Genomic DNA, 23,906 nt, shown 5'->3' on the forward strand with positions numbered 1-23,906 from the left:
CATCTCATGGAATCCTTGTGAGTAAGCTCCATGCTCAAATGCTCGTTGGTGGCAAAATGGGGCCTGGAAACCAAATCTCCCAACTCTATCTCCAGAATGTTTCCCTCTTCCCCATCAGTCACTCCCTGGCCCCATCCCATGTTCCACAGAGTCACAAAGGGCCTGGTTCTCTATTCTCTACCTGCTGCCTACACTCCCAGCCCCACTTCATTACAGGCATTAAAAATTAAAAACTACTTTCTTATGCTATTCATTTATTTATTTATTTTTCTAAAAATTAATTCAGACATTTTTAATTTTACTTATTTTTTCTTCCCCTGTTGTCTTACACTCCCTCTTTCTGCCCCTTCATGATGCCTTCTTCATATCCTGGCAAGAAAAGCCAGAGTCAGGTAGAAGAAGTCTCCCGTTTTTTGGTTACATGTTGCCAAATAGTTTATGCTTCTATACCCGGTGCCTTCTTTGGCTCTTGTTTTTTTTTGTTGTTGTTGTTGCTATTGTTGTTGTTGTTGTTTTCCTGGTGTTTCTTTATTATGGGAAGAAAGGAAAGAATACCACAGTAGGAAAAGATAGGGTACAAGCGAGCCCAAAAGCAAAATAAGGATTTATTTCATGCTGTAATGAGCATATCATCATAAGGTTTCTGACTTTGTCATCCTTGACACATCTTTACCCCCATATGCAATTCACTGACAAGCCTGGTGATTTTACTTCTGCAGGATTGTCAAATCCACCCACTTTGCTCCATTTTGACCATCTTCACCCTGATTCAATCACCTCCCAACTAGCTCTTGTCCACTTGTACCCCTCTTGCCTGTACAGTATATGTCCCCACACTGTACACAGAATGCCCATAAAGGACTTTTAAACCTCATTATAAATGCTGTAGGGAATAATAATAGCAGCCATCATCACTATTGTTAAAATTTGAGCACTTTCTGTGTGCCAGGCATGATTTTTCATGTTGTTGTTTTTTTTAAGATTTTATTTATTTATTCATGAGAGACACAGAAAGAGAGGCAGAGACACAGGCAGAGGGAGAAGCAGACTCCCTGCAAGGAGCCTGATGCGGGACTTGATCCCATGACCCTGGGATCAAGCCTTGAGCCAAAGGAAGACACTCAACCACTGAGCCACCAGGCATCCTGATTGTTCATGCTTTAATACCAAAGTCACTTATGCATCACAATCTTGGAGGTAGATATTATTAACTTTTAAAAATAAAAAAAATTGAAGCATGGGGATGTATGTAATTTGCCCAAGAAGACACAGCAATTACGGGGCAGAACCAACTTAGGAACCCAAATCTATAATCTTAAATTCCTGCAGTGTGGGCAATGCCAAAACTAAAGCTGGTGCCAGAGATTAATATTAAGCAGTGCTGAACGAATTTTTGGTTTGCCAGTTGTCTTAATCCATCTGGGCTTCTATCACTACTTACCATAGACTGGGTGGCTTATAAAAAAAAGAAACTTCTCACAGTTCTGGAAGTTGGAAGTGGAAAATCAGGGTGCCAAATTCTGGCATGGTCAGATTGCAAATAGCCAAATTCTCACCGTGTCCTCATAAGGAGATAGCTCTCTGTGTCTTCTTAGAAGGGCACTAATCCCATCTGTGAGACCTCTGCCCTCATGACCTGATTACCTCCCAAAGGCCCTGCCCGCCTCCTCATACCATGACCCTGGAGATCAAGGTTTCAACATATGAATTTGGAGGAGGGCCGCACAAACATTCAGTCCATAACATCAGTTGTTTTCTTGACACCACCATCTTCTAACTACAACAGAGGACAGAGATCTGATAAGAACAGAACTATGGAGCATCCTCGGTCTTCTATAGAAGATGATGGGAAGGAGGGGTGAGTTGCTAGCTCAGCAGCAGCCTCCGTCCTTCATCGGGAGAACGCCTTTCCTCTCCCAGCTGTAGTAGTTGTGCTTGGAGCAACTCCACTGAGCCCTAGATGAAGTCTGGTCTTTTAGGAGCTCCCACTCCTCCGCTCAGTATTTAGCTCAAGATACTTAGCAGGATTTACAAGGTCCCACTGGTTCGGACCCTTGCCTACTCTCCAGCTTTGCCTTCATTCCCCACAACCCAATCACACCAGCCTCCAAAGCCAACTCCTTCTGTCTCTGAGCCTTTGTACATGCTATTTCCCCAATTTGGGAATATTCCTGTTACCTTCTTTTGCCCAAATTATTCCTACTTATCCTTGGGCTTAGCCTAAAATCATACCCTGAAAGACATTTTCTTGAACCTGGAAATCTAAATCAATGGTCTTTCCCACTCAGGTCATAATAAAGTGACACAGAGTCAGGAACTCAGGGCTTGGACTGACACTGCTTGACGTTATATTCTGAGCCTACCACTCATTAGCTGTGTGGCCTTGAGCAAGACATGTAGGCCTTCATACCTTTATTTCTTCATCTTTAAAATGGAGCTAATATTAAATGTATGTAGAGAGTTTGGAAGAGTGTCTGTACTATTAGTATAAGCTAGCATTCTCCTTCCTAGCATTTATTCAAGTTGTAATTAGAAAATTATTTTTGTTATTATTTGTTTAAGATTTTTCTACATGCTGTAGGTTGTATGGCAGTAATGCAGGGTCTCTCCTGTTCTCCACTGTACTTGCAATGCCTCGCACATTGCGCCAGGTCACAGGCTCTCAATAGACATTTCTTGAATGAATGGATGAACATATTACTTTTTCCTGGGCTGGGTCCCCTAAAGACGTGTCACCTTGTCAGAAAGCAATCCATATTATTAAAGAACATTGTCTGAAAATTTTTGATGGTCAGATTCAAGGCTGATTAACAGCCTAAAGTTAGATGTGACATTCACCATCTCTCCCTTTCTGGGGCCTGTTCTCACACAGGGCCTTGTGATGCTCATTGCCAGGCAGATTTATGAAACATCTCAACAGACGCTTACATTCCATATGTTACAATTTACACATTCCTTCTGGGGTCAAGGTGGGGAATGGCATGCGTGCTAATAGCTGCATTTCTCACATGAACTTTCACATAAACCCTTTTCCCGGCTCGTTTTACTGATACATTATAATATACTTTTGTAAACATTTTTCTCAAGGTCATGAATGAATGCTTCCTAATTTCCATTTTTCGAGGATTGCAAGTCTAGAGAGGGTGACTAGAGGTTTCTTAGCCTAGCCCCTTCCAGAGGCCAGAGCTCTATCTGAACTATTCTATCAGAGCTCCAAATAAATAGGACAATAGCATTTTTCAGTGAGTCTCCCAAGTTCTCACTGGTTCTTCCTTTGGTTTCAAAGATACTGTGGCTATATGTGTTAACGTTTTTTTAAGATTTATTTGAGAGAGAGAGAGAGAGAGAGAGAGAGCACACAGGAGCAAGGGAGAGGGGCAGAGGGAGAAGGAGAAGCAGGCTCTCCACTGAGCAGGGAGCCTGATGGACACAGAGACGCAGGGTTCCACCCCAGGACCTTGGAGTCATGACCTGAACTGAAGGCAGACGCTTAACCGACTAAGCCACCCAGGTGCCCCTATGTGGGTTAATTGTGTAGTATTTACTCTAATTACATTTGAAGTCCTAGAAAAAGTGCCCTTTGGCCAGAAAAAAACTGACAAAATTGCTGAATCCAAATGGCCACCAGGGAACTAGTTCGTCATGTCAGTGGAAACCTCCCCTGGAGCATTTGCTTCTTGGCAAGAAGGAGCCCAACATCAGTCTTCCTGTGCTTTCATTTTCTTTCTGACCTGAATTGTCAGTCAAGCTATATCTTTGTTCCATTTGTCAAAACACCATTGTTCTTTCTCTTCCCTGTGGCAGTTTCATTTCTATTGTTAAAAAAAAAAAATCAGAAGTCAGTATAGCCTTGGGTTGATGGAAGCAGGTCTTATTGCCAGGGCAGCCTAGTTTGTGGCCAAGAGCCAACCTTGACTTTGGTGTTCAACAGACCATGGAAATCTCTCGGGCCAACCAACTTTGGTTCCATCAGGAGACTACAACCCGCAGAAGAATTTCTGTCACCCACTGTGCTGTGTGGGGCAACAACATATTACATGCTGGTTTCTATAATGGGATAATTTCCCAGTTATGATATCTACATATAAAATAATAAGCCCATTAAAAATAAAGCATATCATTTTTCTAAGAGAAATGTTTGTTAGTCTGCTTTTAAAAGAGCCTATGGCCCTAAGTTATTGAAAAGACACACACTATTTATTCCTATCTTAGGTTGATTTTATTCAACAGCAATTGCGTGTGAAGATAGGATAACAGACATTTTTAGATGCTGAACAGAAACAATAATTTTGAATGCTCCCACTATCATGATTTCCCCCCCCCCATGTCTAATGTGATTTTCCCAGAAAATGCATTTTAAACAATTCAAAATTCAAGACCTCTATTAGATTGGGCCCTAAATGTTGCTAAAGGGAAAAATGATTTTCCCAAAAATGGATAGGGTAATTTCTTTTTCCTGTCTCTATAAATTGTCATTCTAAAATAATTGTTGGGACAGTTTATTTAACAGATCAATTCTTCTTAACAAGGATTATTGGGAATCGAATTGGGCAGTTTAGGGAACTCTTGCAGATTCTACAAACTTCCAGGAAGGAAAATCTAATTCATATATGAGCTCAGAAATCAGAATGGCTTTGGATTTCTCAAAGGTAAATGCTAGCAGTTAAAAGGCAAAGAGTGATGTCTTCAAAATTCCAAGGGAAAATGATTTCCAATCTATAATTATATAGCCAGCTAAATATCAATCAAGCGAAGGTTAGGATAAAGTCATTTTCAGACTGACAAGCCTCCTCCAGGTCCATCTCTACCTTTCTTCACTCTACTCTGGGCTGCTGGAGGCTGACCTGTATAGATTGCCTCAATGGCCTCCCTTGCCTTCCACTTCTGGTAGGATTTGGCCAAAGGGAATACACTGGCAGAGTCTGGAGGGAGTCTGTCATTTTCTACCTGTGGGACTTTGGACAAACGGCAAGCTCTCTTGTCTCATATATACAATATGGATGTTTATATGATTTTCCCCCCAGAGTTTCAGTAAGGATAAAACGAAATAATTAAGAAAATATGTATCACAGTGCCAGTCACTCAACAAACATTCAATAAAAAGTGGCCATTATTATTATTATTATCCTTGTGCATGGCTAACCTGCCAAGACCTACCCCTCCTCAAAGAAGCCAAATAACCCAAATGGCAGGAATGCCATTCCCATAAGTCTCAGAGCTTATTTGAGTGAATAAGCTCTGAGTGAATCCTGAAGGGTTGTAAAAAAGCAAAAAAACAAAAAACTCAGCCAAGTTGGGGAGCTCCATGCCCAGCCCCTGAAGCGTGGCTTAGGCTGAGAGGGCTGCTCTTGCATTTGAGTTGCACCCCTGCAGGGTGGGGCATCATCTGGTGGCTGGTTCCAAGTTCTACCCACAGTACTCAGTTTATGATCACGATGCTCTTTGCTAGAGATTAAGGGGACACTGGAAACAAGATGTATTTCTGAGAAGATTGTGATCCCAAATACCTGACTGAGGACCCATGGCTGTCTTCCTAAGGCCCTCAGCCAGCCAGAGCTGTCTCCACTTTTGGGCACATGACTCCTGCCTGGGATATTTAACCCCTCTCTCCTACCAACTGTATGAGAAGCTCCAGAAAGTCAACCTTGAAGGAGACTTATCTTTTCGTGTAACTGGGAGGTGTCACTTTTCCTTTATGAAACCATTTTCTTTTTTTAAAAAAAATGGCAGGGATCCCTGGGTGGCGCAGCGGTTTGGCGCCTGCCTTTGGCCCAGGGCGCGGTCCTGGAGACCCGGGATCGAATCCCACGTCTGGCTCCCAGTGTATGGAGCCTGCTTCTCCCTCTGCCTGTGTCTCTGCCTCTGTGTGTGTGTGTGTGTGTGTGTGTGTGTGTGTGTGTGACTATCATAAATAAATAAAAATAAAAAAATATTTTCAAAAAATGGCAATATTCCTGGGACACCTGGGTGGCTCAGCAGTTGAGTGTCGGCCTTCAGCTCAGGGTGTGATCCCAGGGTCCTGGAATTGAATCCTGCATTGAGCTCCTTGCAGGGAGCCTGCTTCTCCCTCTGCCTGTGTCTCTGCCTCTCTCTCTCTCTGTGTCTCTCATGAGTAAATAAAATCTTAAAAAAATAATAAATTGGCAATATTCCTTTAGCTCATAACTTCAGAATTATTTGTGTGAGTAGTGATGAGGAAGGGAGAGAGATGTAAACAGAAGTTGCTCTTGTGGGGAGAAGTACAAGTGAGAAGGCTCAGCTCAGGAAACATCAGGAACATGTGTGTGCATGCACATGTGTGTACGTGTGTGTGTGTGCATGAATGCATGCATACACGTGTGAACATCTGAATGCACATTTGAGCTTTGGGCTCATAAGGGTGCACTTTCTTCTTCCGCTGACCATCAGAAATGGCCCAGCTCTGAGATCTTTGGAGAGCCACCATGTTGGAAACCTGAGTAGAGCCTTCAATAGAGCTTCTTTCTGCTTTATTTAGATGCAATACTTGGTGTGCTTGCACATCTCTCCTCTCTAGTCAATCCTGGCATTTAAAAATTCAGGTTTGAAGAGAGGCAGAGAGAGATGGGGGCGGGGGTCATGTAGAAGGGGGAAAAAATCACCTTGGGATTCCCTGAAATAGCAAATTCCTTCTGTAACTCCCCCACAGTGCATTGTCACTGTTATTCACTGTATTTAACAACAACCAAAAAAATTAATTTCAGGGACACAGCCATTGTAGGAAGGAGGGTACGCCAGAATTTGATACAAACAGGAAGTGGGTGGGTTGGATTCCAGTGGACACTGTGTGGTAGAATCAGATTCTGTGGTAAAGGCCATTTCATTTTCCTTTGGCCTGTGGATCTTATCATAATTGGGCTGGACCATCACGGGCTGGAAGTCTGATTCTGAGAATAAGCTATGCCAAGGGCTGCCGTGGAAGGGGATCCTCAACGTTCACTTACTTCACTTCCTTCCAGAATTCTGATGTGGCCCCCTCCAGAGCCATGACGGCTGCTCTAGCGGCACCATGTCCTCCACGGTTAACATCGTGCAGTTCAGGGGATCCCTGGGTGGCTCAGCGGTTTGGCGCCTGCCTTTGGCCCAGGGCGCGATCCTGGAGACCCGGGGATCGAATCCCACGTCGGGCTCCCGGTGCATGGAGCCTGCTTCTCCCTCTGCCTGTGTCTCTGCCTCTCTCTCTCTCTCTCTCTCTGTGTAACTATCATAAATAAATAAATAAAGCTTTAGGGAAAAAAACAAAAAACAAAAAACATCGCGCAGTTCAAACCTCCCAGCATAGATTTCCTCATCTCAGAAATGGTGATCATAACCATTCATTAAAATGGTTGTTATGAGAAGTAGAGAGAATGTATGAGAGAGCCCAGCCACTCCATAAATGATGGCTGCTGATAATAATAATAATAAGAAGAATAAGAATAATAATAACTATTATTATGAAAAGAAGAGAAGGAGGAGGAGGCAAGAAGGAGGAAAGCCAATTCTAATTACATAAAGAAGCCACCCCACAGGGCCATCTGGGTAGCATAAGAGTGATTTTATAGTACCCTTTGGGAAATCTTATTTAACATTCTCTTCAATAAGCTTGCTGATTTTCCTGATGGCATTATTCTTTGTTTCTAAGCTTCAGCATTTTATTCTGTTTTACGTATACAATATTTTAGGTCTGACGTCAAAAAGTGCATCGTCTGTTTTTATCTTTCTCAGCCTCATCCACATCCTTGGTTACTGTTGCCAGGTATCCCGGGGTCACCCAAAGTACTTTTGTTCTAGAGACCTTTCAAAGGAAGCCAAGGGAGCAGTTTAGAAAACTTCTCTTGTTTGTAGACAAAAATATATTAAAACAACCAAGGGAGTGATGACTCTCCGGGATCATTATTTTTAATGCCTTACTGGACACGTTTGAAATGCTTTTCAGGTCCGTTGGGAGTCAAATTAGGAGAAAATCTTTGTTTTATATCTTGGAACTTGATCTTTGGTGAATGTCTGCGAGGTTTGCACATTGTGTAACACCCCCCACCCCCAATACAGTCAGGATTTCATCAGCTTTAAATAGGCAACAAAAACACAGGGCGGAGAGGATTAACGGTTTCTTTGTGGCTTTCTGGTTATCTTCCTTTGACTATGTTACTAAATGCAGCTCTAAAAGGCTTGTTGTGCTTTGGATTTGATCAGCCACTCACTTCAATTCAGTTCCAAACCAGAAGAGCTCCCCCTTGGGGTATCCTTGTTGCTAAACCTCTAGGAGGCATCATTGACCAATTTAAGCCAAAAAGGATGCTGCAGGTGTGTGAGGCATCTTTGTAGGTCGAGGCCTCTGTAAGATATAATGATGCTTTCCTATTTCTAACAATATTGAGATTAGCCTAATTATTTACAGGCCCATCAGAGGCCCTCTCTCTAACACTTAATGAAGTGGCCTCTGGTCTCCCTGATGACCATAGGGAAGAACTGAAGACAATTCTCAGACCTGGTATAAGGGAGGGTGGTTACAAGGACACCTCTCCTAGCAGAACTTCCACATCCTGCTTCAACCGTGACCAAGTCCTAGAGCACAGCCAGAGAGAACACGTTGAGAGAAAGGACTGTGTGTCTCGGGTTTGATTACTAGGCCTGTGATGTGTACTCAGTAAGTGTAAATGAGTGAATGCTGTTACAGGAAGACAGATCTCACCTCCCATAGGCCTGACCTTACGGAGAGCTTTACCACTAACTAGCCAGGTGATCTGGGGCAAGTCATATAATGTTTTATCTGGGAAATAAGATGTAGAACTAGATGCTCTTTGAAGTTCCTTGCAGCTGTAATCTGCTGCAAACTGTTGTTTCAGCCCAAAGAAAAACTGTCTTACACATCCTGGGTGCACTGAATGATACTGAGGAAGGTACCATGTTGAGTTAAGAAAAGGAGATGATGAAGAATTTCTTTAAAAAAAAATTTAGATTCCTCCTGCGTCCCCCACCACCACTGAAATTATTTAAAGCATGTACATTTATCTGAAAGTGAAGAAGGACAGCCGTGTCAAATAGTCTCATCTTTTGAAAATGGTCCTGTTGGGATCCCTGGGTGGCCCAGCGGTTTAGCGCCTGCATTTGGCCCAGGGCGCGATCCTGGAGACCCGGGATCGAATCCCACATCAGGCTCCCGGTGCATGGAGCCTGCTTCTCCCTCTGCCTGTGTCTCTGCCTCTCTCTCTCTCTCTGTGAATATCATAAATTAAAAAAAAGAAAAAAAAGAAAATGGTCCTGTTGATGGAATTTAGGAGAGAACTAGAGACTCTACGGGGGTCCTCCATGCATATGACCCATCTGAGAGGTGCAGGTACATTTTTCTCTTTTTCAAATCTGGTTTTCAAACATAGAGATCATCAAGAAGCAGCTCTGGCATTATGCACTCATCTTAGATCCACTTGTGATAGACACAGAACTGTGTTTGGTGAATGCAATTGCCTTGAGGAAATAGGATAAAATTGACCTAACAGATGTTCATGTTTGTCCAATAATAATAATGATACGCTGTCTTTGTTTGGAGCACAACTAAATTGTTCCTGCTGACTTCAAGGTCCCAGTGCAAAATCCTGGATTCAGATCCTGTGGATTTATCACACCCACTGGAGGACACTGGCTTTCCAAACCTCTGAATGGATTATCCTCTTCCATTAGATTGGGCTCATCCTTTCCAAAAGATAACATCTTGTTTCTCCGGCCTGAATTTCCCTCGACTTCTTTCAAAACACAATTTGTGAAAACAATGTGTGAGAACACATGACAATGGGAAGTGCTCAGCAGGAATACTGCAATAAATATGTCAGGAATATAAACTAACTGATGCTATTTATTCGGTCCTTAAGAAGAAAGTATCGGGATACAATAAATTACAATCATTTTTCAACATCTCCAATTTCTCCAGTAACGTATATTGGCAGACCTTAGTGGATCACGCTAATTTATTTGTAAACCATCAAAGGAAAGAATAAAACATGTTTCCAGGCAAGTGAATGGACGAGGACACCGAATTGGGCAACAGCAATATTTTCCTACGCCAGAAGTAAACATGTCAACATGGTGAGGAGGGTTTTGTCCCACTTCTGGCTGAACTTTGAGGGGTGAGATGGCTAATATCGAGGGACCCAGCTTTGTAGTCCTTTCTCACAAAGCATTCCATGATTCAAGAAAAGGACAATCTGCAGCGTGACACGGCGAACTAGGTCAGAATAATATTTCTTAATGGTGATTCCTACAATGCCTATTAATTACAGCAGTGGTTCAGAATTTTCTGTGCCTTGATAGGTTGTATTTTTAAGTAGGCATCCATTTTTTAAAATTTAATGTGATATAAAACTGAGTTCCAAGGAATCCCTACTATGTAAGTGGTGAAAAATGATGTAGGGGAGTGGAAGAAAATATGTGTCTATCCATATATATACAGCACAAGCCGGCATTCAGAGATGATCTTTGTGAACATAAAAGTTTATGCTGCTTTTGATTTGTGTGGTTTAAAAAAGAAAACACTAGCAATGTTTAGGGATCTTGGAGCATAACATCAGAACAGAAACTCTTTGCCCTAAATTCACATGTATTCTCTGGCTTTCTCTCTTCTTGCTTCACATAGATTCTCTCTTCTCCAGCTCAGTTGGTTTACTCCCTTTGTGGATGGCATCCCTACAACATGCTTTGCTCTTCTCACCTGCCCATTTCTGTTCCCACCATTTCTTGAGCCTGGGGAGAGGCATCCTCCAGCCCACTGGGATGGGGTGGGGGAACCTAGTTTATGGCCCCCATCTCTGGGAAGCTTCTTTTTAACCCAGCTAGAAATGATCTCCTCTAGTGACAGTACCCTACGGAAGGGTTCCTTAACCTCAGAATTGTTGACATTTTAGGTGGGATAATCCTTTGTTGGTGGGGGGGACTGCCCTGTGCATTAAAGAAAGTTTTAACAGCATCCCTGGCCTCTACCCACTAGATGCCCATAGCATCCACCTTCCTACTCCCACCAAGTTGTAACAATCACAAATGTCTCTAGACATTGCCAGATGTAGGTGCAGGAAATCATCTCTGTTAAGAACTACTACTACTCTAGGGCTCTCCCCAAATCAGATCACAAATTCCGGAAAACAAGGGTCAGATCCCTAGCAGTGTTTTGGTTCATAGTCAAAGTCATTTGATGATTAATGAATAAAAGATATTTTAAAAAATTATCAGTTGGCAGTTTCTGAAAATTAACACATTAGGCTAATTTGAATCAGGTCAGACTCCCAGAAAACTATAAAAAAGGATTATATTACTGCTTCTTTCCATTTAGAAAAGGTTTGGGTTTGTTTTTGTTTTTGCTTTAAAGGAACTATAATTAAAAAAAAAAGAACTATAATTTTAATACTACACCATTGGGTTGAAATGAGAAGCCACCAATCAGAGAATGTCTCTGCATCTTTTGAAATGTTATTGTTGAAGTCACTAACCATTGTCTGATGATCCTTAGAGGAAGGCCAGTGAGATAAGTTTCCGTTAGAGTTTAGCACTAGAAAAGTTTGTCTCTGAAAAAAATTGGCTTTCTTCTTTCTATTGCATAATGATAGGTAACTAGTTGTATTTGACTCGGGTGTCAAGAAGCTCAGAACTAAGTTTTATGCTCAATTACAGTAATTATCCTCCTTTCATTTCTTTTTAAAAATTATTTGTTTATTTATTTATGTATGTATTTATTTACTTAATTTTAGGAGAGAGAGAGAGAACACAAGCAGGGGTATTTGGGAGGGGCAGAGAGAGAGGGAGAAGTGGACTTTCTACTGAGAAGGGACCCCATGGCGGGGGGGCTCAATCCCAGGACCCTGGGACCATGACCTAAGCTGAGGGCAGACACTTAACTGATTGAGCCACCCAGGTGCCCCAAAGATTTTATTTATTTGAGAGAGAGAGAGAGAGAGAGAGAGAGAGAATGAGCAGGGACATTAGGGAGAGAGACAGTAGGGACAGAAGGAGAGAGAGAAGAGACTCCTCGCTGAGAAGGGAGCCTGATGTGGGGCTGGATCTCAGGACCCTGAGATTGTGATCTGAGCTACAGGCAGATGCTTAACTGACTGAGTCACCCAGGAGCTCCCGCATCCTTGGATTTCTAATATTAATGCAATCTTTTCTCCTTCTTACTAGCCACAATTAACTCTTGTCTTTCACCTTTGTTCTAATGGCTTTCTTGAATCTTTTTATAAAATAAAGTTTTAAGCAAGTGGAGTCCTTATCATTTACCATCAATACCAAAACACTTTGGGAAGTAAAAGGAGAGCAATTAATAATTAAGCTGGGACAACAGCTTAAACTGTGGCTGTTCTGGGCAAGATAAAAATGTGGTGTCACTCTAAAAATAAATAATAAGTATAACAGATAACAACAGTTATTCCATTCTCAGGTTGGGGATAATTAAAGATAAACATGTGCCCTAAATAGAGAATCAAAGTTATGTGCTTCTTATTTATTGCGTGTCACGTCTGTTGATTAGAGTTTGATATTTATTACCTCTTGGGAAATTTTGTAATTAGCCTCTGTATCAGTAGAGAAAAAAAATCTTGGGCTTTTTTTTAAAAAAAAGTTATTTAATTTCTGCTAAAGGGGAGAGGGAGATCCTTTAGATCTGGAACAGTGATCACAATAGAAGTTTCATTTGTGATTTATGGAGACTTGGGATAAAGGCACTATTGACCAGTATCAGATTTCTAATGACTCTATCTTGTTTTTCCTGAGCAACTTCTCACAAACTTTTGTAATATCTTGAGCAGCCAGCTGATACTATGTTCAAGCCTGTTTACAGAGCTATTAATAAATGCTATGTGGCAACTCCAGGAAGAGAGTCAAACTGTTTTTTTTCTCTCCATTGACTGAAAATTTTTCTGCTTATTTTGAAAAAATATGAGATTACCGAAGTCCTTGATATGTGCTGGATATTCTGTAAAGAAACTCAGTGAAAATAAATGGGATTCTAGCTTATAATCTAACGGACTCATAGTCAAAAAGGAAAGTCATTGTCAATGCCTTGACTGCAAAGTCTTTCCTATACGAAGCAGTGAGATTTTGATGTGGCATGGGTGAATTTATTTACTTATTGGCACAGGTGAATTTAGACAAAGATGGGAATTTGTTTCTGTGTGTGCTCAGAGTCATGCTCTAATTCAAGTTCTTAGTCGCTGATAGGTTTTTTGAGGTAAGTTAGTATTCTCTGGTTAGGCAAATTGAAAATTTAATAACTACCATGTATTGATTTCTGACCCCATGCCAGGCACCATGTAGGCACTCTACATGTGTTGTGTTGATCTGTTCTCAAAACTACTCTGTGAGGGAAAGGTATTAGCTCCCATTTTTACAGTTAGGAATCTTAAAGCTGGGATCCCTGGGTGGCTCAGCAGTTTGGCTCCTGCCTTTGGTCCAGGGTGTGATCCTGGAGCCCCAGGATCGAGTCCCACATCAGGCTCCCTGCATGGGACCTGCTTCTCCCTCTGCCCGAGTCTCTACCTCTCTCTCTCTCTCATGAATAAATAAACAAAATCTTAAAAAAAAAAAAAAAAAAAAAAAAAGGAATCTTAAGGCTCAGAGAAAATAAGGAAGTCACTCAAAGTCATAAAAAAATAAAAATAAAAAGCAGAGGAGGATTTAAACCCCAGCCGTCTGATCCCTAAGCCCTACTCTTTGTACTATTTCCTCCTGCCAGAGCAAAACAAACAAACAAAACAAAACAAAACAAACCCCAACCCTGTCAGTGTGAAAATGTAAAGCTCAGCTTTGGGAGCATGGCTAGAGGAGGATAACAACAAAGGTAGCAAGCCCTCTATGCCAGGTGGTGTTCAGAAAGGTTGCCCACGTCTCATGTCATTCTCACAACAGCCCCATGAGAAAGGCACTGTGCCCTTCAGAAATGAAGAAACATGCAGGAGAAAGTGATATACTCCAATGTTCCCTGTAGCATTTCTTTCCCTGGTTAGTCTTTCTTTCTCTTTCTTTCTTTCTTTCTTTCTTTCTTTCTTTCTTTCTTTCTTTCTTTCTTTCTTTCTTTCTTTCCTTTTTTTAAAGAGATTTTATTTATTCATGAGAGACACAGAGAGAGGCAGAGACATAGGTAGAGGGAGAAGCAGGCTCCCTGCAGGGAGCCTGATTGGGGACTGGATCCCAGGACCCCCGGATCACGACCTGAGCCAAAGGCAGATGTTCAACCACTGAGCCCCCCAAGTGCCCCCCACTGCCCCATTAGTTTCCATGTACCAGATGGTCCTGATGGCTGTCTGCAAGCGTTGCCTAGCATTTTGCAGTTTTCAAATCACTCTGCTTGCTTTATTTCATTCTTGTTATCATTCTCGTTTTATAGATAAGGGTATTGAAAAACCAAGAGCCTAAGTTATTTCCCAGGGGCCATGGTCATTGTCAGAAACAGGATTTGAGCCCAGGTGCTTTTCTACCTAGCCCAGCATTCTTTATTCTAAACTAGGCTACACATCTGAAATGTGGCTGTAAAGAACAAAGCAATCCTAAACTTTTCAAGTCGACATTAACCTGTAGCCTTCTGTACTGAAAGGAAAGAAACCAAGCTTGATTCTGAACCAGAAGCCACGTATTTTCTGTTTCAGGCCTGGGTGTAGGACAGAATTTCATTTCGAGGTGGCAACAAACCTTCCTTAAGGTTAGAGCTGTTGGCAAAGGGCTTCTCTTCCTGCCTTGATCCAACAACAGTGAAGATTCTCTCAGCTCACACCAATACTGAGGCTAAGTCTAGAACTCAATTAATGAGAAGCAAAGAAAAAACAATCTGTATGAATATAGATAACAGTCACCATTTTATTCAGTGCTCCCTTTGGGCTAAGAAATGGTACATACCTTTCCTCATCTAGTTCTCTCAACTTCAATAGGTGCTGGTTGTTTTTATCTTGAAGAGGAGAAAAGGGAGTGTTTCGGAGGTTAAGGAACTTTCACAGTCACTCAGCTGGTGGTGGCAATTTTAATCCAGCCCTGTCTAAACAGCTACCCTCCTGATTCCATGAAGTCCAGCCTCCCTGCAGACAGAGATGTGTCTAGACCAAGCATTCCAAATCCTTCACACCCTTCCTGCCACTCAGGTGGGACACTTACAAACATATTAAGATGGGGCAGGGTGAGTATATTTGCTCCCGTCCTTGTCTTAACCTTTACTCCTCTAGGCTAACAAATCTCCTTGTTCCTTTGTAGCAGGTACTCCTATGTAAAAGTATCTGCCTGGTTTGCTTGTAATTTGTCTGTCATTCCTACTGGAATGTCAGCTCCGTGAGAGCAGAGTGGAGACTGTCCTCTTCCTGCTGTATTTCCAGTCTCTGCCACAATGCTTGGCACAAAGGAAATGCCCATAAATAGTTGCCCCACGATGAACGAACTGATGGCACCCAAAGGCTGGGGATGCCCCAGATGAAGAAAAGGGGGGATTTTTTCTTTTCTCTGGTAAACTCCTTGATTCAAGAGAGAAAAGGGGAACTTTTTTAAAAAAAGGCTTTGGAATAATCATTTCTTTGGTTTGCCAAGATTTACAGAATGCTGTGATTATGAGCTTTGTGAGCCACTGCTCCTTAAACATTTTGCCTAATTTTTTGTCTTAGTAAACCTCTGCTAAGAATTCTGGAAACTGCCCTTCCTCACTCCCCCATCCCTCTTCTCCCTGTCTACCTCTAGTGAATTCACATCCTTCTCCTTCAGACCAGCTGCATATCCGGGTTCGCAGACGAAGGCCCAGGTGGCTCTTCACTAATGGCTCATCCGTTATCTTGTATGAAGAGCCAGTGCCTTTTCTGAGTAGATTTTTTTTTTTTTGAAGCTAAATCAACCTTTGGGTGTGTGTGTGTGGGGGGGGGGTAGGCATTCTACTGAAAGCAATGTTTTGCTCTCTATTCATCTCTTCTTTCCTTATTTCTTAACTTCTCATCAAATATATCCTGTCTACCTTTCTTCAAAAAATTGTCTACTGAGTATTCCTCATGCAAACTGTTGAGATTTTTCCCTTGTGCCATGCTTTTTGAGCCATCACAATGGCTAACAGGCTGCTCTAAAGAATAGACCCTTCCTGCCCTGCCATCACCCCCGTATTCCTAACTCAACATTTGGATATTTTTACAACGTATATTCAGTTTGAAAGATAATACCGATACCTTGTTTTATATGAACATTTATACACCAGGACCCTTGCGAGGCACTGACTTCATTGGGATACTTTATGGCTTAATACATCTGAATGATTTATATCTCGTTTTGTCTAAGCATTTATGCTAATAAATTTAACAGATTCCCCAGTACTGCCTGGTCCTTCGTTTTCTTCAGAGGGTCAAAGTGAGAGGAAAATAAAGCAGTGTGTTACTAAAGAAAGAAGGAAGAAATTGGCTTAACCGATTTAGAACACAAATAAAATTACAACACAAATAAAATCTCTGATTACAGTTAAGCTGAAGCAACACTCAAAAAAAAAAAAAGTTCCTAGATCCAGATAGATTTCTGTAATTAAGCTGTTTCTCAAAAGCAGAATCACAAAATGACAGAATATTTAGCAAGCTAATTTCCTGAGGAATATTTTGGTTCCATATAATTAAATCCAACACGTAACAAAAAAACACTGAGAGAAAAAACTGACAACTATTAAACTGAGTGCAATCGGGAGAGGGAAAGGGATAAGATAAAATCCAATCTATAAAAGATATTCCATTATCTTTTATAGGTTAAAAAAACTCAAAAGAATACTTGGAAAGAATCGTCTAAGATGTAAAGATTTTAAGACAGTGTGGGGATTTTTTTTTTTTTTACAGGTGCAGAATATAAGTTGGGATTGTTGGGTTGTTTTTTTTTTTTTTTTCCCTCTCGGTTTTTTTTTTTTTTTTTTTTTTCCTTTTTCCCATTTTTTCCCTTGTTGTTTGCAAAGTTGAATCTGGGGTCAGGAGTTCTAATTGTAACCTCAGACTGGAATTCCAGATGGTGCGCTTAGGACTGGGAGCAACTCTCAGCTCATCAATTTCATGGGCCTACGTATCTGCTCTGGCCACGGCCCGGCCTCCATCCCCACTGTGGCATTAATGCAGAACAAATTGAGACATATCCTCTATATAATTAGTTCCAGAATTTAAAAAGATTTACGGTATAATAATAGAGGCAGCGCTGCGGAATCCTTTCAACGGGGACTCTCTGGGAGCTTGGGGACCATCTCGCGGTGGCATCAGAACAGACGGGTAACTCTGGCGGTTGCAGGAGCTGCAAGCTGGGGGCAAGGGGTGGGGTGGAGAGGGGAAAATTTGGCACCGCCCAGGCAGCGGTGCTCACCGGTCCTGAACCCCCAAACTGAGAACGGAGTTTGAACTGTAGGCGAGAGGTGGTTCAAAAAGATCGAGTTATTTTTCAAATGAACAGAGGAAGCCAGGGTGGGGTGGGGTGGGGTGGGGGGCACAAAGGGGGTAGGCTCTAACAAAAGTCCCTCCCTTACTTTTTTTTTTTTTTTTTAATTTAAAGAAACGAAGCTGGGGCTTCTCTGGTCAGCACCGGGCTGCAGACCGGCCCTAGCGCCTGCCTAGAGGTTTGTGCCCGGGGGTAAGCCCACACCTAGGAGTGGAAGTCTGCAGGGAGGGAGGAGCCGCGGTCGGGCTGCTGCTGGTGCGCGCGGAGCTGGGCGCCCGGGCCCCTGCGCCAGGTGCTAAGCGAGCCGGTCCCGCTGGGCTGCCGGCGGGCGAGCCACCCCTCTCCTGGGTCTGCGGCCCCAGCCCCTGGCAGATCTCAGCGCTGCGCCGTGTTTATTCAGTTGTGCGCGGCCTCGGGGTGACGCCGGGAGCGCAGGCTGGGCGTCCGCGCTGTCCCCTGGGGCCCCGGCTGCACCGGGTCAGAGAGGATGGGGTGGGGTCGGAGGTCCTCAGTACCCTCTACCACGCAGAGGCGATTTTTTTTTTTCTGATCTCGCAATAACTAAGCACCTCCCAGGCCAGGATGCGTTTTACCATCGTATCAGAGCCACATGGGTTTTCGGGGTCCCCCCTCCTTTCTTTGCACCCCATTCCGTTAGCTCTACAGAGAAGAAGGGGCGTGGGGGTAAAGCCCTGAGCTAGACTTGAGAGATCTGGGGTCAGCTCCGCTTTGCCACGATCTTGTTACGGATCCTTAATAATAATAATTGAAACATTTATTGAACCCGTCTAATCCTCACGACCCCATGAGGTGGACGCTAGGATTCCTCATCCCGTCTGATGAAGAAGGAAACTGTTACAGCTGTTACCTGGTGGACCCGAGATTCCGTTCTCTGGCCACCCACGCCTTGCTCTTAACCTCTGCGCTCTGCAGCTGCGTTTCCTCCCTCCTCCGCCTGGGCCTCAGTTTCCTTCTCTGTAGACGGGGAGTTGAATTTCCATCTCTGCCAAACGGTGATTCAGACCAGATCCTCTTGGGCTCCCAGCCTCAGCGCCCACGGGAGCGGGGAGATGGGTGAGCGGAGGGAGCGGCCAGGGCTCAGCCGCCCGGGTTTCCTTGGGCCTCGAGAGCTACGGGGGTGCAGGAGAGCGCCCACCTGTCGAGCGGGCAGAGGGTGGGCCTTCCTCCCGGCCAGACTTTATGTCCCTCCGCCCAGGCAGGATCGGGGTGACCCCCGAGACCGCAGAGAACGTTCCCCAAGGGGGGAGGTGGGACCGCAGTCCGCGGGTTTCCCAGCTTTGGCCCAGGCGCTGCTGGGCTTCCGGGGATGGGGATTGGGATGGGGATGAGGATTGGGATGGGTGGGGGCACTCGGGGGCCTCCTCTGGGGTGAGGCCGTCCGACTTCGGGGGGCTGCGGAGGCGCAGCACTTACGTCTCCTGCCCTGCGGGTTGCGGGGAACTCCTCCCACCACTTCGCACAACGAAGTTGGGGCGCGGAGGACCGTAGGGTTGAAGCGGGCATCGCACCGCTGCTCTTCCCTCCCTCCAGAACTCTCTGGCCTCACACGGCGGGGGGCGAGAGCAGTCCTAACTTTTCACGGCCCCCCTTTCCCCCACCCCACCCCACCCCTGAACAAAGATTTTTTTCTTTTAAACATACAGTCACAAAATTAAGCACCTCTGCCCTATCTGGGATTCAAAACCAGAAAAGTTCACGTTCAAGCCACCTTCCCCCCAAACATCCTCCCCTCTCAAAAAAACTCTGCCAAGGAGGATAAAAGAGAAACAATCTCGACCTTTTCGTTGGCAAATGAAAATCCCTGACTGTTGTTGTTCATAAAGGGCTCTCCTTCCCTCGTGGCGCTTGAGTGAATCCTAATTGAGAAAAACTCCTTCGAAGGAGAAATAAAAGTGGTGGGGGGAGACAGGGGTCTGTCCCTTGTGAGGGCAAGCTGGCCCCAGAAGTTTCGTCCTGCGGGGCCTTTCTGAGCCAAAGGGACCAAAGGCGCATGCCCTCTGCCCAGCTCCCCAGGCCAGGGGCAGGCTGACCCACTGCTCTAGTGGGAGCGTAGTGGGCAGCCCACGAGTGTCGGCGGAGACCGAGGGGGCCTCCAGAACCTTTCCATTTCTGAATGAATGAATGAACGAATGAGTGAAGGAATGAATAAAATAAAGCTTCTGAGTGGACACAAGCACAAGTCACGCACCAAAGTAGCGCCGAGAGAGGTGCAGGACCTCCTAGATGGCCGGCGGGGGTGGGGGGGTGACAGCGCGTAGCGCGTGTTCCCGACCTTTGCCCTCCTGGTCTGGGGTCTCCCGCGCCTCTAGGACGAGCGACCCCAAGAGGAGGGAAGTTTGTTGGGCGCGTGGGTTCTGAGCCCGCCAACGCCTCGGGTTCGCGGCCGGCGCTCAGGTCTATCTACTTCGTTTACTCGGTGCAAACGAACGAAAACCAAAGCGCAAGGAATGGAGAGCAAGTCACGGCTCTTAAAACGCTCCGTTTCTTTGTGAAACTGCAACTACCGCTGCGGGGAGCCGCGGGCCCTCCCGGGCCGGCCCGGAGTGAGCGGCGCCCGCGCTCCCGGAGGCTCCGGGCTGCGCCGTCGCCGCGGCCTCCCCGGCTCTGCTGGGCGTTTCCGCGCGCCCCGAGACGCGCTCCGGCCCGGCTTCCCAGCGCCTCTCGTTATCTGGGCTCCGCATCCCCCTAACTCCTGACTATTCTGGAAGAACCAGACGACAAATCTCGAAACGTCAAACACCTGCCCCGAGGCGCGGGGCTCCCAAAGAGCGGCTGGGTGGGGAGAGGGGTCCGACGTGGCAAAGGCCGGCGCTCGTTGCTCCCAGCGGTGTGGCCGCTGCCCCGGACCGTGGGCCACTGGAGGCTTTCCCTCGGGGTCCTCCCAACGGGTTTGCGTCTCCTTGTCCGTCACTGCTTACCCAGAAGGGTATTCCCGATCGTGAGCGGAGGCCGAGCTGGGCGGGACTGGCTCCAGGGGCCAACCTCTGCGCGGGGGCTCGCACCTCCAATCCTCCCTACCGCTCACCCTCCAAACTGGGCTCCAGGATTCCCCGGTCGGGGTACGTGCAGGCCCTAGGAGTTTTCCTCCCTCCCGAACTAGCCGCTGTTTTCCCGGCTTCACCGTAGAAGAGTTAAACACCCATCCCTAGAGAGGGAGATTAAGTGCCGCTGACACCAATTTTTAGGCAGGCGACAACTGCCCTGCTCTGGGCGCAAATCCCGTCAAGTAATCAGCTACCAGACGCTCGAAATAAGCCATTTATCACAGCGGATGCACCCCCGCCCCCCCAGGTCATCCACGTTCACCTTGAGTCTGGCCTCTGGAACCCATAAAGTGTCACCCGCACCCCCCAGTGAACGTAAGATTCCGGCCCCACTCGTGCCCGACGGCTCTGGAAGCCAGAGCGGGACCTGCGGGCTCAGAGCAAAGGAATTCGCCTCTCCGCCGCCCGGGAAAGTTTTCTGCGCTCTCCCGAAGTTCCCGCCCTCGTGGAGCTCACCTGCCCCTCCCTTGAACCCGCCCTCTCAGATTGACCACCCCATCCCGCCTCCCCCCTCCCATCCCCCCCATCCCCCAGGGCTGCAGTGGGGACCTTCACTGCTCACCTGAAGGGGCTCGCCCGGGCCCAGAGGCGCCCACACCTGCGAAGGCCGAGCAGGGGAGGTGGGGGAGGGCCGTGTCCCGCAGGCCGGCAGGAGAGGAGGGTGTCTCCCCGAGGTGCGCTCCCTCGGGCCCGCCCCCACCCCACCCCCGCTGCGAGGGCGCCCCCACTGATCGGCGCGCGCCGCCCGGCCCGGCGCGGGCTGCGGTGTGAATGGAGCGGCCGAGGTTCCTGGCTCCTCCTCCTCCCCCGCCGCCGGCCCCTCTTATTTGAGCTTTGGGAAGCCGGGGGCAGCCAGGCAGCTGGGGTAAGGAGTTCAAGGCAGCGCCCACACCCGGGGGCTCTCCGCAACCCGACCGCCTGTCGGCTCCCCCTTTCCCACCCGCCCTCCCACTCATTCACTCCCGCACCCACCCACCCAGAGCCGGGACGGCAGCCCGGGAGCCGGGGCCCCGCCGCCTCCTTGCCGCGATCCTGGACTTCCTCCTGCCGCAGGAGCCGGCTTCCACGTGTGCCCCGGAGCCGGCGTCTTCTCCCTCGCTCCGCTCCGGGCCTGGGTGCCTTCAGCAGCCCGAGCAGCCGGGGCTCCCGGGCCCGGGCGGCCTCTGGGCCAGGCTAGGCGCGGCCGAGTCCGGCGCCGAGCGTCTGCAAGGCCGAAGGAGCCGCGGGGCGCCCGGGGCTGAGCCGCCGCAAATGGGCTCTGACGTGCGGGACCTGAATGCGCTGCTGCCCGCGGTGCCCTCGCTGGGCGGCGGCGGGGGCTGCGCCCTGCCCGTGAGCGGCGCCGCGCAGTGGGCGCCGGTGCTGGATTTTGCACCCCCGGGCGCCTCCGCGTACGGGTCTCTGGGCGGTCCCGCGCCGCCGCCCGCGCCGCCGCCACCCCCGCCGCCGCCGCCGCCTCACTCCTTCATCAAGCAGGAGCCGAGCTGGGGCGGCGCGGAGCCGCACGAGGAGCAGTGCTTGAGCGCCTTCACCGTGCATTTCTCCGGCCAGTTCACTGGCACAGCTGGGGCCTGTCGCTACGGACCCTTCGGTCCTCCTCCGCCCAGCCAGGCGTCCTCGGGCCAGGCCAGGATGTTCCCCAACGCTCCCTACCTGCCCAGCTGCCTCGAGAGCCAGCCCGCTATTCGCAACCAGGGTAAGCGGGGCGGGGGCGGGGGGAGCGCCCCCTACACGCGGGGTGGCGCCGGGGCTGCCGCCGCGCCCCAGCGCTCCCCTTCCCATCCCTTCCGCGACCCCGGCTCTTAACCCGCTGCCTCCCCCAGGACGGTGAGGGTAGCAGGAGCTGCGGCCGGGAGGGGTGGGGGGAGGAGGCCGCGGAGAGGCCCCTGACATCCTCCAGAGCCGGGAGCCGGACGGGTTCGCCCGAGCCGGGAGGTCACCTGGGGCCCCGTCGGACCCCGGGAGATTCCAGGGCTGCTCGTCTCCGTGGGAGTGGGAAGGGGGAACCCGGCCCGGTGCAGCCTCTGGCCCTGTCTCAGGAAAGCGCTGTTGTAGCTCAAGGCACCACCAGGCCGTTACGAGGCACTGGACCTTTCCCGCTTCTAGACAGTGGGACCAGCCCCGGGTGGGCAGCCCGCGTTCCCGCGCTGCGCCAAAATGTCAGGAGGCGCTGCAGCCTCCCCTAGGGCGGAGGCACACATCAGCCGTACGATGGGTATCACGGGGCCGAGGAAGAGTGGGTGAACGCGCTGACACCTAAACAGTGGCTGTCCTGGAACCGCGTCCCGGCGCGCGTAGGGTAGGACAGCAGCGGACGTCTCCCGGGCTCCAGCTCAGACGAGGCGGGTGAGTGCGGGCTCCAGGGCTGGAGCAGGACCCTGCTCATTATCCTCTTCCAAGCTGTGCGGGAGGGACCAGGTCCTGCGAGAGGCGGTGAACGAGGCCCCAGCATCCGCCTTCCTTTCAGCGCGTCTCGGCGCCTTCTTGTCGTTAAACTCGGACGGAGCTCGGCTCGGGGAAAGATTTTTTGCAAGACATGGGGGTGAGAACAAGAACGGCTTCTCCGCCGACTTCAGCCAGTGTACACGGAGGGACACAGCCCGAGTTCCCTCACCCCGCTCTGGTGGCCGCACACCTACTTACTTACCTCTACTCGGGGACTAGCTGGAACCAATCATATCCAAACCCCAGTGGTTTGTTTTCCAATTTTATTCTAATTGGACTTCTGTGCTGGTTGAGAATGTAACAGCATGGAATTCGGGTTGATTCGATATTTTAGGAAACGGTTTCCAAACGCAACGGGCGGATGCTTTTGCTGGGGCGAAATTTCGCGCGGGCCCGAGACTCTGGGGCGTTTCTGGAATGCGTGGGACGAGAGACGCAGAGCCTGGATGGTTTGCAGGAGGTGCCGGGGCGCCCAGGGCGCAGAAGGGCGCTATGCTTCGGTCCACGCCATACCGTCTAAACGAGTATCTTCAGGTGGCCCCTACCTTAGACCAGTCTGGAGCACCTGGCTCACCAGAAGCCCTGGTGAAATCGAAACCACCCTCGCCTCTAGGTTCAGGGAATCCGAGATCCCTGTTCTGTGGAGGAACCTCTAACGGCCCACCTGGGTTCCTCCATTCTGGGTGTTTCCTAAATAGAAGCTAGTGTTTCCCACTCAAGGAACAGTTGAAACAACTGAGTATGATTCAGAGGCTTGTGTTCTCTGATGGTGTCACCTCCACTGAGCAGGCTGTTGTTACCTTACCTTTTAAACAAATCTCCAGGTCTCAGTTTCCCCATCTGTAAGAGGAGAGCTGAGATGAACAACTTGGGGGTTGGGCCCTGCTGAAGTTCTGTGCCAACGGAGCAGAAGCCCAACTTTCCCTTGGCTTGGGGCTCTAAATTCAGAAGGCGGCAGACCACCTAAAATTGGACAAGAAACTGCAAGACTGGCAGGCAGGTGTG

The 23,906-nt window shown here is 47.8% G+C and overlaps 1 protein-coding gene and 1 long non-coding RNA gene across 7 annotated transcripts in view; one reads left to right on the forward strand and one right to left on the reverse strand.

The window, feature by feature from the left end:
• The window catches only part of LOC121472242, a 94,735-nt gene extending 73,584 nt beyond the window's left edge, over positions 1 to 21,151 (reverse strand). For both annotated transcript variants that reach the window (XR_005982826.1, XR_005982825.1), the window contains exon 1: positions 21,019 to 21,151. This is a non-coding gene — a long non-coding RNA (uncharacterized LOC121472242). The remainder of the gene's footprint in view (positions 1 to 21,018) is intronic.
• A 176-nt stretch (positions 21,152 to 21,327) lies between these two features.
• Positions 21,328 to 23,906, forward strand: part of WT1 (WT1 transcription factor) — a 49,461-nt gene continuing 46,882 nt past the window's right edge. For 3 of the 5 annotated variants that reach the window (XM_041723467.1, XM_041723468.1, XM_041723469.1), the window contains exon 1: positions 21,571 to 22,152. In XM_041723467.1, the coding sequence (XP_041579401.1) occupies positions 21,708 to 22,152 (445 nt within the window). In that variant the 5' untranslated portion in view covers positions 21,571 to 21,707. Of the gene's footprint in view, positions 22,153 to 22,313; positions 22,803 to 23,906 lie in introns of those variants that run through there. The other 2 variants (XM_041723470.1, XM_041723471.1) reach the window with 2 other exon arrangements.

The sequence above is a fragment of the Vulpes lagopus genome, chromosome 11 (genome assembly GCF_018345385.1).
Source record: "Vulpes lagopus strain Blue_001 chromosome 11, ASM1834538v1, whole genome shotgun sequence".
Taxonomy (NCBI): Eukaryota; Metazoa; Chordata; class Mammalia; order Carnivora; family Canidae; genus Vulpes; species Vulpes lagopus.